At 39.3% G+C, this 15264-nt stretch overlaps 1 protein-coding gene across 5 annotated transcripts in view; it reads right to left on the reverse strand.

Annotated features, from left to right (window-relative positions):
* The window catches only part of UBE2K (ubiquitin conjugating enzyme E2 K), a 77474-nt gene extending 74848 nt beyond the window's left edge, over positions 1 to 2626 (reverse strand). For 4 of the 5 annotated variants that reach the window (XM_065877566.1, XM_065877568.1, XM_065877564.1 and 1 more), the window contains exon 1: positions 2564 to 2626. In XM_065877566.1, the coding sequence (XP_065733638.1) occupies positions 2564 to 2626 (63 nt within the window). Of the gene's footprint in view, positions 1 to 2556 lie in introns of all 5 variants that reach the window. The other variant, XM_065877565.1, reaches the window with a different exon arrangement.
* Positions 2627 to 15264: the final 12638 nt, after the last annotated feature.

Below are 15264 nucleotides of genomic sequence, written 5' to 3' on the forward strand. Positions count from 1 at the left end.
TAACAACACACTCCAACAGTGGCCACTTACTTCTTATGGCCAGAATTCAGCAAATGTCAGCTATCTTTACTAAGGCACTTAAAAGGGGGGAAAAAAATCCTTAAAATCAATCAGGAGTCTTAGTAAACACAAGCATATGAAATAAACTTTGGTAAAATGGAGATTTACATGAGGAAATACTTGATTAACTGACCAGCCACTCAAATACTGCATTTACCTACATAAAAAGGAAACACGTGGACTGTACTACAAGTTCTTCAATGAGTTGAAAATAATCAACATAATCCACTTATAGAACTGGACCTAGTAAAATATCAATTAAATAAAATATTGGCGAAAATAAAGCTATTTACTGGTTATATATTCCAATATCTGACCCTTTCCTAAATGTTCTTTTCACTTACTTTCCGGAATAAGTTTCATTCCAGATTTATAAAGGTACTGTCCTTAAAAAGATAAATTTTCCTGTTTGTATTTTCTGTTTTCTTCCTCTGAAACACTATGTCACTTGAAGCAAGGCTTCATCATCCCTTACTCAATATAGAGCTGTATTATTTTAACAATATGTATTACTATAGCAATACAAGATTTCTTTTAAGAATCAATTTAAGTACTAAGAATATCATGGTGAAAAGTCAACTCACATAATGCAGAGACTATATGAATTATGAGAGCAGTAACTTACCACTTTTAATTAATAGAAAATAACGCATTAAAGTCTTATATTAAGTGTCAGGCTTGTACAACCGTATCATAGAAGAAATGTTTTAGGCTACTGGCAACAATATTAGCTGCAAACTTTCATTAGGAAGATATATGTCAACTGTCCTGGAATATATTTTCTTTTTAGAGAAAAACTTAGAATCACTGTTTCACTGTATATCAGTACAGGCATTTACGACTCTTTTTCTGCACTGTACCACAAAAATACAAAGTCATCCTTCCATTCAGAGTTTTGGCACTTGAACAAATACAGAGGTCAGAGTACATACACATGCTCTGTAAAACCAATCATTACTTATATACTATTACATTCAGTAAATCTGCTAGGATTTGGCATTTTTAAATAATTTTAAAGAATTTTCTCCATGTCTAACTGGAAAAATACATAATCACTTTAGACTCAAAGTTCAACTGCTATCAGACTTATGTTAATAACTCATCACATACTTAGAATGCTGAATTTCACAAAGCATTAAGATCATTAAAGTACCAATGTAAGAGTAAAGTACAAATGGCAATAATACATCCAATAATGATATGTGACATCTTGAAAATAACGAGTCAGTATTTTTAATCTCTCTTTGTTGAATCCAAGGAGGAAAACAACCTAGCATTCTTCTTGATTTGGGTATGAAAAAAAAAACTGTACTGATTCGTTCATAATTTTGAGTCAAATTACTAAAACACTTTAAATATCTTACATTAATAAGTGCGGCTAATACAAGAGTATCTAAAATTTCCAAAGGACTCAAGAGCAGGTTAAGACAAAATTTTTTTTAATCATTTCAGATATAAATATGTTGGGATTAACCTACTTACTTAAAAAGGAAATATAACAATGTATTAATCTGCTGAAACCTCATGTTTTTTAATAGGGATGTTCTTCAAAAGTAAGAATCAAGTTAACTATGAGGGACATCATAATGAAGTTAACTATGAGGGACATCATAGTGAAGTTTCATGGCACAACACAACATTGTCACAGAGGCACTGTCTTGGGACACTCTGTAACTTGTAGACAGTATTTTGAAATAAGCTTCTCGTACACTCCATTATTTTATCCTAATCCTAGCTAAAAATATTTAAATGCCTTTAAAACACCAAACAACTTGCCTTTACCCAGTCAAAAAGCTTTAGATGTCAATCGAAAAGAGGCCTAGATGTCGGGGTAAGTAGAAATGAGATAACGGTCTAATATGGAATTAATTTCCTATCTCAGGTGAAAATTCCCTTATCCCCCCGCCCACTCAAAGAAGACAGCACCCCATTATGCCTTCTCTTCTCTCCCAATACCGAACTGAGAGGGAGTAACTCTGAACGTCCTTCTTTCATCAATACCTAAGGACTCGCACCGCTCCTCCCTTAAGGAAAGGACCGTGGCGGCCAGACCAGTTATAACCCAGAATACCCTTAAAAAGAGTGGGCCTTTGGGCAGCGCGGTTCTCCGGATCCAGTTACCACCTTTCCCCTTCCCCCAACCCACTTCCCGGGCTTTCTCAGGCTCGGCCTGCTCCCTCCCCACCCTACAGCCACACTTCCAGCTGTTGCCACTGCCTTGGGGCTCTCTCTAGAGCTCACACCCCGCCGATAAGCGCCCCTCCTCCATCCGCCCCCCTAGCTGTATTCCTCCCGAAACCACCCGCCCGCGAGACCGTCCATCCCAGGGCGCTGGGAGGGAGGGGAAAACGGCGGAAGGAGGGGGAGACTGCTGCTTCCCCACAAGCAGAAGGGTGGCAGCAAAGCAGGCCACGCGGGGGTTACCAGGGATATTGGGGTCGCCACTGGAAGGGCCCTCCCGCCCTGGGCTGGGGTGGGGGACGTCCGGGAGTTCATTTCTGACCTCCTCGCTCTTCAGCACCTCCTTGAACTCCCGCTTGATTCGCTGCACCGCGATGTTGGCCATGTCTCCGCCCGCAGCTGATTCGTACCCGCCTCCTCCGCCACCGTTACGACCACCGCCACCGCCGCCACCTCTTCCTCCACCGCCTCCTCCCTCTGAGAGTCACACCGGTGCACACGAACGCGGCCAACGCCACCCCTGCCGCCGCGCTCTCCTGAGCGTGGAATCACCTCCGCGCCCGGCCACCAAAATGGCGCCGGGTCCGCGCATGCGCACGACGCTGACCCGGCCGGGCGGCGCAGCCGCTGCCGTCGTAGCCCCTTACGCCACAGTCGCGAACCCGCGCAGCGCTGCGCCGCGCCTCGCGTCTCTGCCCGAGCTGCGGCCGCGTGGCTCCGCCCTGCCGGCGTTTGGGGCCAGGAAGGTGCGGCTTCTGCGCCGGCCGGCGCTACCCAGGCCTACCCGGTCTTCTCCGGCGCCTCCTCCTCTGTACGAACCAATGTGATATGGTCGAGGCTTCCAGAATTTAGCCTCTAACCGAAGGTTCGAATCCAACCTGACCGGTTCCCGCGGCCCCACTCCGCTCAGAGCGCCGCCCTGACTCAGCCAGACCCAGAACCCCCGGGATTAATGTAGTCGTGTGTGTCTAGTGTCTGAAAACACTGTCCCGGAACTCAGTCCGGCCCATTTTCTATTGGTAAAGAAAATCTACTGCGGTTCGTTTTTGTTCTGAAGCCATTATAATACTGTTACTACAATCAGCCCAGGATCTTTCCAGGTATAACAAATCATTAAATTAAGTATGGTCATTGTTGGGTCTCAGTTGTATCTAAGACCGCTTACTCCACGGAGATGTCTGAGAGTTCAGAAGCCGGATGTTGATCTTTGACCTACTTAGATAATTCATGCCAAGCCGTGGAACTAAAACCATAGTTTTTAAACTTGAATGTACATCAGAATCCCTGGAGAGCTTGTTTAAAAACAAACAAAAAAAAGATTGCTGGAGTGTAGTGTGGGCCTAATAATTTGCATTTTTAACAAGTTCCCAGGTGATTCTGCTCCTGCTGCTGGTTCAGGGACCACCCTATGAGAACCACTGAACTAAGCCCTGTAAAAATAGTTTATAAAGTGAACAATGGAGAAATAGTTGCTTCTTGGGGACGAAGGGCAGCTTCTGTAACCCTAGGGTCTACAACAGTGTCTGGAGCTAGTAGGCAGTCAATAAATATTGAATGAATAAATGAGTAAAGATAAGAGTAAAATGTTTTAAGTGGAAAGTAAATTTGAAAGTGGTTGCTAGGGCTTCCAGTAACTAATATGGTTTTGATGCTGAGGGATGCTTTGAATAGAGAACATTTTATAATAAGTAATAACGTTTATTTAGAAGTTTATATTTCTTGCATTTCGTTCACCTAACCAATCAGTAAAGTGTCCTATTAGAAGAATATCATAAATACACCGTCTTAGCAAAAATTACCAAAATTGTGGCAGTAGAAAAGAAAATAGCCACTGGGGGTGAATCATTCAGTGGAGGCACATGGCAAAAAAGAATTTATTGAACTCCTGCCGCGGGAACCAAGAGAGGATTTTAAATTCCAGCTCTCCTCCATACCAGCTTTCTCGGCCAAACTTGGTTTCCTCTTCTGCAAAATAAGGAAGCTGGATGAGATGATCTCTTTCAAGTTTTAAGAGTTTAGAAATCTAAAACATCATCTCGAAACATTCCCGTAAATGGACTAATTAACTGTAAAACCCTTCCAGCAGAGCCCCCTAGTGGTCCTAACAGGAACCGACTATACATGTGGGTCATGGCCCAATAAATTATTGGTATAATGTATAAATCATGCAATGCTATGTGAATTTGTGCTAGTACATTAAAAATAGTAATTTCGAAGTGTGCAAAAATTTTTTGAATACTTTACATTTATCACCTTCATTCAGTCCCCAATATTAATCTTGGAACTTCAAAGAAATTTACAACACTCAAATCACTGGGAGACTAATTAGAAGGGTATGCTAATTTCTTTGGGGAAGAGAGGTTTGGTAATTTTTAAATGCACATAACCATTGGTCCTGAAATTCCACTTTCAGTCCATTTTTACAGTCCTTCCAGAGAATGAGGCAACTGCATATAAACTGACCTGAGACGATCCTCAAAATACATTCTAAGGGAAAAAGAGCATTATGCTAAAAGCAATGTGGTATCCTGGATTGGACCCTAGAACCAAAAGGACATAATTAGTGAAATCTGAATAAATTCTGTAATTTAGTTAGTAGTATTGTAGCAATGTTAATTTCCTAGTTTTGACATGGTACTATGATTATGTAAGATGCTAACAGTAGTAGAAGTGAGTAGAGTATACAAGATTCTCTAAAATTTTCTGTAAATACAAAATTATTCCAAAAGAAAAATTTTATTTAAAAAAGCCACTATTAAAAAAAAAAAAAAGCCACTATTCAGTCCAGATTGTGTGTAGTATACCATGAAGTATGTGATGGAAGAAAGGAATATGCTTGTGAATCCATAAAATATCACTGGAAAAATACATCAGAAACTGACAGCATCATTGTAAAACAACTATACCACAATGAAAATAAATAAATAAAAATGTACAGAACATTAAAAAGAAAAAAGAGAAACTGACAGCAGTGGTTATCTCTGAGAAAACAGCTTAAGTTCCTTGGGGAAGGCAAAGTGGGAGACTTTTCATCATGTATCCCATTGTAAATTTTATCTGTTCAAAACTAATTTTTAAAAAATGAGTTTCCAGTAATGCAGATTATAAGCTCTTCACTATTATGATCTAGTTCTGATTGCTTACTTCATTACATAATTAATTAGACAAATAATTATTGAATGCCTACTATGTGCCAGGCATAATCTAAGCCCTGGAGGCATACTAGTGAACAAGACCAAAAAACCCCGCGAATCATAAAAGGATTTGCATTCTAGCAAGGATAAGGAAAAATTCATCTCAAAGTATAGTCTGAAGGCACCTGGGGGGCCCCTGAGATGTCTTCAAGAGTCAATGTGCAATGCCCAAACTATTATCATAATAAAACTAAGATATTATTTGCCTTTTTACTGTGTTGACATATGCACTGATGATGTAGAAGCAGTAGTATGCAAAAAATTACTAGTAATAATTTTACTAATGCTATACACTCACTATTTGAAAATGCCAGTTTCACTTTAGAATGTCTTCAGTGAAGCAATAGAATTTTAAAATTTTATTTATTTTATTTTTATTTATTTTTGACTGCGTTGGGTCTTCATTGCTGCGCGCGGGCTTTCTCTAGTTGTGGCGAGCGGGGACTACCCTTCATTGCGGTGCATGGGCTTCTCATTGCAGTGGCTTCTCGAAGCACGGGCTCTAGGTACGCGGCCTTCATTAGTTGTGGCGCATAGGCTCAGGCTCTAGAGCGCAGGCTCAGTAGTCTTGGCGCACTGGCATAGTTGCTCCGCCGCATGTGGGATCTTCCCAGTCCAGGGCTCGAACCCGTGTCCCCTGCATTGGCAGGCGGATTCTTAACCACTGCACCACTAGAGATGCCCCAGAAATTATTTTATTAAACTTCAACTTTAAAGTACATGTCAATATTCTATATGATACATGGGAAAGGTACATAAAGGACTTCTGCATACCAAAGTTCATGGTAAAGCACTTGTGCAAATGGTTGCATTGCAAGCTGAACTTAGCCACTTTTTTCATGGAACACCATTTTTACTTAAAATAATGATTGAGACAAACTATGTTTATTAAGAGTTGGGTATTTGGCAGGCATTTTATCAAAAATGAACAAGGTAAGCCTATCATGTCAAGGAAAACAACTGGCAGAATTTGTTGAAATGATAAAATTCAAGCTTTCAACTGAAAATTAGAGTTTTTTTTTTAACCCATAAGAAAACTTCTTAATATGCGTCTTATTTTTTAACAAATTATATACAGGAAGTTCTACACATATAATGTATGTACATTATAAACCACACAGATATTTTTTAAATGATACAAAGGCAAATAGGTTCTAATATTTTCTTTTCCTAACTCCTAAGGCATTAGAAAATTAGAGTTTTAGAAAACATATCTGCCACTGTGACTTGACAGCTTCCCAATATGCTTAAAGACCTTTCTGATTAAATTGGGTGATATTAATAAATGTGATTGCTAGAAATTATGCAATGAAATATGTCAACATTTGGAAGATCTGCATAAGTTAGTGAGGCAATAGTTTCCAAATGACCAATGCATGATGTCACAAAATCATGCATGGGTAAAACATCCATTCAAGGATCAAGACAGACCAATGGATTTTAATGTAACAGAATACAAAAAGTTCATTCATAACATTTCAGATTCCATATTGCACCTAACCTTTGAGAAACTACCATTTGCCTAGATTTAGTTATCTGAAAAAATTATTAAAATATTCTTTCCCTTTCCAACTACGTATCTGCGTGAGGCTGGATTTTCTTCATGTACTTCAACCAAAACAACATGTGCAACATATTGAATGCAAAGACATACATGAAAATCCAGCTGTGTTCTATTAAGCCAGGCATTAAAGAGATTTTGTTTGGGAAATATAGTTATTTTTCACTGAAGTTATACTATTTATATAAGCATGTATGGATTTTATTATAGTTATTAATAAATGTTTCAATAACTTCTCAGTTTTAATTTCTAACACAATATTGTTTAACCCACATAAACAAATGCTTTTTGGAATCCTCAATATTTTTGAAGAGTGTAAAGGAGAACATCTGAGTATACTGTGCTGCTTAAGCATGAGATTTAGATCTAAAAAGTTTCCCAATTTCAGAATATATAATATATGTAAACATTATTTATGTGAACGTTGTGAAATTGGCTTTAGATGGATGGAGGAAAGTTCACCTGGTAACTCTTCTGATGTCTCTAACAGAACAATGTGTTTTGATGTGTTGAAGCACATAAAAACAAACGTGACAAGGGATAATTGTGCTTTGCTGACCCCTGATAATACTCGCCTACATTGGAACTGTTCAAGTCTTCCTTTTTGTAGCTTCTGATAGTTACTATTACTGCTCTACAGATTCAAATTTCCTGTTCTAAATGCAGAGAAATATTTTTTTTTCCTACAGCCCTTTCCTGACCTTGTGTTTTGCCAGCTTTTTGAGACTTTTTTCCTCCGTCTCTTACCAATGTCTATTCTATCGAAGTCTGTCATTTAACTCTCTTTTTGAAACACTCAGTCATAACTCTAAGGTCATTTTGCATTTTTTCTCCTCTTTCACTGAGTCCTTATGGTTCCCATCTTGTTAGCTCCTCTCCTTGTTACCCACCCCAGCTGGGGTGAGGAGCTCTAGCAGCAAGAGTAGAAAGCAGCATTTAGATCTGCAGTCAAACTGCATATTGACTGTAATGCACACTGTATTATCCCAAATATAGAGAATAGATCAGAAACCCCACCATTGTGGCTTTCAGAATATCTGCAGCATGGAGTAGAAAGCTTGTTTCAGTAGCACAGAATATGCTTCCTTGCCTTAAATTACTTATTGTTCCTGTCAGGCACAGAAGTTCGTTAGGTGGGAGATTTTTTAGGAAAGGACCTCATAATTCCACTCTGTCCAAGGAATATGGAGCTACAACTGGGACATGGCTATAGGACCTTCACACTCCAAAGTCAATTCACCAGCCACCTTTCTGGTAGACTGCCCTCTGCTGATCATCCCATTTGTTTTTGCTGAGTTCATGAATTCCTTTCTGTCCTCTAAACCAGAGGCCTCTCTTTTAGAGCCTAGAATCACTGGAGCCCCAATGCAAAACTCCCAATCCTCCAGAAGCTACTCTTCAAAATCCTCTTCCTCTGGTTGTCTCAAAGGCCACGAACTAGTCAACATGGGACTTCCTGCTAATTAAAATCCACAACTAGCTTCTACCTACTCAGCCCCTCAATTATGTCAATTATTTTTTTAAAATATTTATTTATTTGGTTGCACTAGGTCTTAGTTGCGGCACTCTGGTTCCTCATTGCCACATGCGGGATCTGGTTCCCTGACCAGGGATCAAACCCGGACCCCCTGCATTGAGAGCATGGAGTCTTAACCACTGGACTACCAGGGAAGTCCCACTTATGTCAATCATTTATCTTTCATTTAGAATACAGATTTTCACAAATCATATAAGCCTCATCAAATTGGCCAGATATTCTTTGTTTGCTCCTCCAAATCCACTCTCCAATGTTTTCTACTTTGTGTGCCTAGATGCTGGAAGTATGCGCTACCAAGTAGCTGTTACATGTAGAAAGCTTTCTTACCACCTGGATTCCAGTTGAGCATGGCCAGTGGAAGGCTCTGGCAGGAGATGAAGCCAAGGGTTAACAATGCTACCTTTCCCTACCAAAGCCCGCAGTTCTGATAGCTCTTTCCTTCAACTGCAGCTATAGCTACTGCTATAGCTCTTTCAAGATCCCAGTAATCATGCTCCCCATCCTTTCAAGCCTGGAGGTGTCAAGAGCTCCCTGCTGTTGTTAGCCTTTGCCAGCTTCCTTTAACTTTTGTAAACAATCTCTTTTTTTCTTTTTGCGGTATGCGGGCCTCTCACTGCTGTGTCCTCTCCCGTTGCGGAGCACAGTCTCCGGACGCGCAGGCTCAGCGGCCATGGCTCCCGGGCCCAGCCGCTATGAGGCATGTGGGATCTTCCCAGACCGGGGCACGAACCCGTGTCCCCTGCATTGGCAGGCGGACTCTCAACCACTGCGCCACCAGGGAAGTCCCATGTAAACAGTCTCTTAACAAACTCTTCTCAATATCCACCGGCTTCCAGCCAGGATCCTGTCTGATACACCAAGGTAAAACCATAAGTTCTTACTCTCCTGGATGTTGTTATTATTGAGAAAAATTGCCTGTTGATCTCTCCTGCTCTACAGCCTCTACATCAGGATTACTTAGAGGAGCTCAGAGTTACAGCTTTCTCCACTAAGGTGAAACTCTGAAGGGCCAACTGAGGTATTACCCTAAGAACAATAGATAAATATCTTTCCCTTTATTGGTGCTCCCTGTAGTGGCGATTCACACCGACTTCCACCTCTTTATAGCTGGGCATTTCAACTGTACGCTCCTAGGGAGTGACTCCTTTCCAGGGTGAACAATCCAGCTTTATCCCTTTCCCTAGAGGCTTAGGGAACCATATGCAAAAGAATTCCCCCATACCCTCTGAAGTTAGCAAGCACCATGACTTAGACACTCTCGGGAGACCCTACAGTAACATAATGAACATCATAATTGAAAGCAGCAGGAGACATATTTATCATATAAATATCTCAGCAAAAGCACTGTGCTCAGAATTTTTTTTAATTTTAAATTTTATTTTATTTATTTTTTTATACAGCAGGTTCTTATTAGTCATCAATTTTATACACATCAGTGTATACATGTCAATCCCAATTGCCCAATTCATCACACCACCATCCCCACCCCCCAGCAGCTTTCCCCCCTTGGTGTCCATACGTTTATTCCCTACATCTGTGTCTCAACTTCTGCCCTGCAAACCGGTTCATCTGTACTGTTTTTCTAGGTTCCACATACATGCGTTAATATACGATATTTGTTTTTCTCTTTCTGACTTACTTCACTCTGTATGACAGTCTCTAGATCCACCCATGTCTCAACAAATGACCCAATCTCGTTCCTTTTTAAGACTGAGTAATATTCCATTGTATATATGCACCACATCTTCCTTATTCATTCGTCTGTCGATGGGCATTTAGGTTGCTTCCATGACCTGGCTATTGTAAATAGTGCTGTAATGAACATTGAGGTGCATGCATCGTTTTGAATTATGGTTGTCCTAGGGTATATGCCCACTAGTGGGATTGCTGGATCATATGGTAATTCTATTTTTAGTTTTTTAAGGAACCTCCATACTGTTCTCCATAGTGGCTCTATCAATTTACATTTCCACGAACAGTGCAAGAAGGTTCCCTTTTCTCCACACCCTCTCCAGCATTTGTTGTTTGTAAATTTTCTGATGATGCCCATTCTAACTGGTGCGAGGTGATACCTCATTGTAGTTTTGATTTGCATTTCTCTAATAATTAGTGATGTTGAGCAGCTTTTCATGTGCTTCTTGGCCATCTGTAGGTCTTCTTTGGAGAAATGTCTATTTAGGTCTTCTGCCCATTTTTGGATTGGGTTGTTTATTTCTTTAATATTGAGGTGCACAAGCGTTTATATATTTTGGAGATTAATCCTTTGTCCGTTGAATCGTTTGCAAATATTTTCCCCCATTCTGAGGGTTGTCTTTTGGTCTTGTTTATGGTTTCCTTTGCTGTGCAAAAGCTTTGAAGTTTCATTAGGTCCCATTTGTTTATTTCTGTTTTTATTTCCATTACTCTAGGAGGTGGATCAAAAAAGATCTTACTGTGATTTATGTCAAAGAGTGTTCTTCCTTTGTTTTCCTCTAAGAGTTTTATAGTGTCCGATCTTACATTGAGGTCTTGGATCCATTTTTAGTTTATTTTTGTGTATGGTGTTAGGGAGTGTTCTAATTTCATTCTTTCACATGTAGCTGTCCAGTTTTCCCAGCACCACTTATTGAAGAGACTGTCTTTTCCCCATTGTATATCCTTGCCTCCTTTGTCATAGATTAGTTGACCATAGGTGCGTGGGTTTATCTCTGGGTTTTCTATCTTGTTCCATTGATCTTTGTTGCTGTTTTTGTGCCAGTACCATATTGTCTTGATTACTATACCTTTGTAGTATAGTCTGAAGTCAGGGAGTCTGATTCCTCCTGCTCCATTTTTTTCCCTCAAGACTTCTTGGGCTATTCGGGGTATTTTTTGTCTCCATACAAATTTTAAGATTTTTTGTTCTAGTTCTGTAAAAAATGCCATTGGTAATTTGATAGGGATTGCATTGAACCTGTAGATTGCTTTGGGTAGTATAGTCATTTTCACAATATTAATCCTTCCAATCCAAGAACATGGTATATCTCTCCATCTGTTGGTATCATCTTTAATTTCTTTCATCAGTGTCTTATAGTTTTCTGCATACAGGTCTTTTGTCTCCCTAGGTAGGTTTATTGCTAGGTATTTTATTCTTTTTGTTGCAGTGGTAAATGGGAGTGTTTCCTTAATTTCTCTTTCAGATATTTCATCATTAGTGTATAGGAATGCAAGTGATTTCTGTGCATTAATTTTGTATCCTGCAACTTTACCAGATTCATTGATTAGCTCTAGTAGTTTTCTGGTGGCATCTTTAGGATTCTCTATGTATAGTATCATGACATCTGCAAACAGTGACAGTTTTACTTCTTCTTTTCCAATTTGTATTCCTTTTATTTCTTTTTATTCTCTGATTGCTGTGGCTAGGACTTCCAAAACTATGTTGAATAATAGTGGTGTGAGTGGACCTCCTTGTCTCATTCCTGAGCTTAGAGGAAATGCTTTCATTTTTTCACCATTGAGAATGATGTTGCTGTGGGTTTGTCGTATATGGCCTTTATTATGTTGAGGTAGGTTCCCTCTATGCCCACTTTCTGGAGAGTTTTTTTTACTCATAAATGGGTGTTGAATTTTGTCAAAAGCTTTTTCTGCATCTATTGAGATGATCATATGGTATTTCTTCTTCAGTTTGTTAATATGGTGTATCACATTGATTGATTTGTGTATATTGAAGAATCCTTGCATCCCTGGGATAAATCCCACTTGATTATGGTGTGTGATCCTTTTAATATGTTGTTGGATTCTGTTTGCTAGTATTTTGTTGAGGATTTTTGCATCTATATTCATCAGTGATATTGGTCTGTAATTTTCTTTTTTTGTAGTATCTTTGTCTGGTTTTGGTATCAGGGTGATGGTGGCCTCATAGAATGAGTTTGGGAGTGTTCCTTCCTCTGCAATTTTTTGGAAGTGTTTGAGGAGGATGGGTGTTGGCTCTTCTCTAAATGTTTGATAGAATTCACCTGTGAAGCCATCTGGTCCTGGACTTTTGTTTGTTGGAAGATTTTTAATCACAATTTCAGTTTCATTACTTGTGATTGTTCTGTTCATATCTTCTATTTATTCCTGGTTCAGTCTTGGAAGATGATACCTTTCTAAGAATTTGTCCATTTCTTCCAGGTTGTCACTTTATTGGTATAAAGTTGCTTGTAGTAGTCTTTTAGGATGCTTTGTATTTCTGCTATGTCTGTTGTAACTTCTCCTTTGTCATTTCTAATTTTATTGATTTGAGTCCTCTCCTTCTTTTTCTTGATGAGTCTGGCTAAAGGTTTAGCAATTTTGTTTATCTTCTCAAAGAAACAGCTTTTAGTTTTATTGATCTTTACTACTGTTTTATTTGTTTCTATTTCATTTATTTCTGCTCTGATCTTTATGATTTCTTTCCTTCTGCTAACTTTGGGTTTTGTTTGTTCTTCTTTCTCTACTTCCTTTAGGTGTAAGGTTAGATTGTTTATTTGAGATTTTTCCTGTTTCTTGAGGTAGGCTGGTATAGCTATAAACGTCCCTCTTAAAACTGCTTTTGCTGCATCCCGTAGGTTTTGGATCATCGTGTTTTCATTGTCATTTGTCTCTAGGTATTTTTTGATTTCCTCTTTGATTTCTTCAGTGATCTCTTGGTTATTTAGTAACGTATTGTTTAGCCTCCATGTGTTTGTGGGGTTTTTTTCCCTGTAATTCATTTCTAATCTCACAGCATTGTGGTCAGAAAAGATGCTTGATATGATTTCAATTTTCTTAAATTTACTGAGGCTTTATTTGTGACCCAAGATGTGATCTATCCTGGAGAATGTTTCGTGTGCACTTGAGAGGAAAGTGTAATCTGCTGGTTTTGGATGGAATGTCGTATAAATATCAATTAAATCTATCTGGTCTATTGTGTCACTTAAAGCTTGTGTTTCCGTATTAATTTTCTGTTTGGATGATCTGTCCATTGGTGTAAGTGAGGTGTTAAAGTCCCCCACTATTATTGTGTTACTGTCGATTTCCTCTTTTATAGCTGTTAGCAGTTGCCTTATGTATTGAGGTGCTCCTATGTTGGGTGCATATATATTTATAATTGTTACATCTTCTTGGATTGATCCCTTGATCATTATGTAGTGTCCTTCCTTGTCTCTTGTAACATTCTTTATTTTACCTGGTTTTTTTTTTTTTCTTTTTTTGCGGTACATGGGCCTCTCACTGTTGTGGCCTCTCCCGTTGCAGAGCACAGGCTCCGGACACACAGGCTCAGCGGCCATGGCTTACGGGCCCAGCCACTCCGCGGCATGTGGGATTTTTCCAGACCGGGGCACAAACCCATGTCCCCTGCATCGGCAGGCGGACCCTCAACCACTGCGCCACCAGGGAAGCCCACATTCTTTATTTTAAAGTCTATTTTATCTGATATGAGTATTGCTACTCCAGTTTTCTTATGATTTCCATTTGCATGAAATATCTCTTTCCATCCCCTCACTTTCAGTCTGTATGTGTCCCTAGGTCTGAAGTGGGTCTCTTGTAAACAGCATATATATGGGTTTTGTTTTTCTATCCATTAATGAAGCCTGTGTCTTTTGGTTGGAGCATTTAATCCATTCATGTTTAAGCTAATTATCGATATGTATGTTCCTATGACCATTTTCTTAATTGTTTTGGGTTTGTTTTTGTAAGTCCTTTTCTTCTCTTGTGTTTCCCACTTAGAGAAGTTCCTTTAGCATTTGTTGTAGAGCTGGTTTGGTGGTGCTGAATTCTCTTAGCTTTTGCTTGTCTGTAAAGCTTTTGATTTCTCCATCAGATCTGAATGAGATCCTTGCTGGGTAGAGTAATCTTGGTTGTAGTTCTTCCCTTTCATCACTTTAAGTATACCATGCCACTGCCTTCTGGCTTGTAGAGTTTCTGCTGAGAAATCAGCTGTTAACCTTATAGGAGTTCCCTTGTATATTATTTGTTGTTTTTCCCTTGCTGCTTTCAATAATTTTTCTTTGTCTTTAATTTTTGCCAATTTGATTACTATGTGTCTCGGTGTGTTTCTCCTTGGGTTTATCCTGTGTGGTACTCACTGCGCTTCCTGGACTTGGGTGGCTATTTCCTTTCCCATGTTAGGGAAGTTTTCGACTATAATCTTTTCAAATATTTTCTCTGGTCCTTTCTCTCTCTCTTCTCCTTCTGGGACCCCTAAAATGCGAATATTGTTGTGTTTAATGTTGTCGCAGAGGTCTCTTAGGCTGTCTTCATTTCTTTTCATTCTTTTTTCTTTATTCTGTTCCGCAGCAGTGAATTCCACCATTCTGTCTTCCATGTCACTAATCCGTTCTTCTGCCTCAGTTACTCTGCTATTGATTCCTTCTAGTGTAGTTTTCATTTCAGTTATTGTATTGTTCATCTCTGTTTGTTTGTTCTTTAATTCTTCTAGGTCTTTGTTAAACATTTCTTGCATCATCTCAATCTTTGTCTCCATTCTTTTTCCAAGGTCTTGGATGATCTTCACTATCATTATTCTGAATTCTTTTTCTGGAAGGTTGCCTATCTCCCCTTCATTTAGTTGTTTTTCTGGAGTATTATCTTGTTCCTTCATCTGGTACATAACCCTCTGCCTTTTCATCTTGTCTGTCTTTCTGTGAACGTGGTTTTTGTTCCACAGGCTGCAGGATTCTGTGCTCAGAATTTGATGCAACTAAATTTTATTCTTTTTAAAGTGATTTTGATGGGGACTTCCCTGGCAGTCCAGTGGTTAAGACTCTGCG

The sequence above is a fragment of the Phocoena phocoena genome, chromosome 5 (genome assembly GCF_963924675.1).
Source record: "Phocoena phocoena chromosome 5, mPhoPho1.1, whole genome shotgun sequence".
Taxonomy (NCBI): domain Eukaryota; kingdom Metazoa; phylum Chordata; class Mammalia; order Artiodactyla; family Phocoenidae; genus Phocoena; species Phocoena phocoena.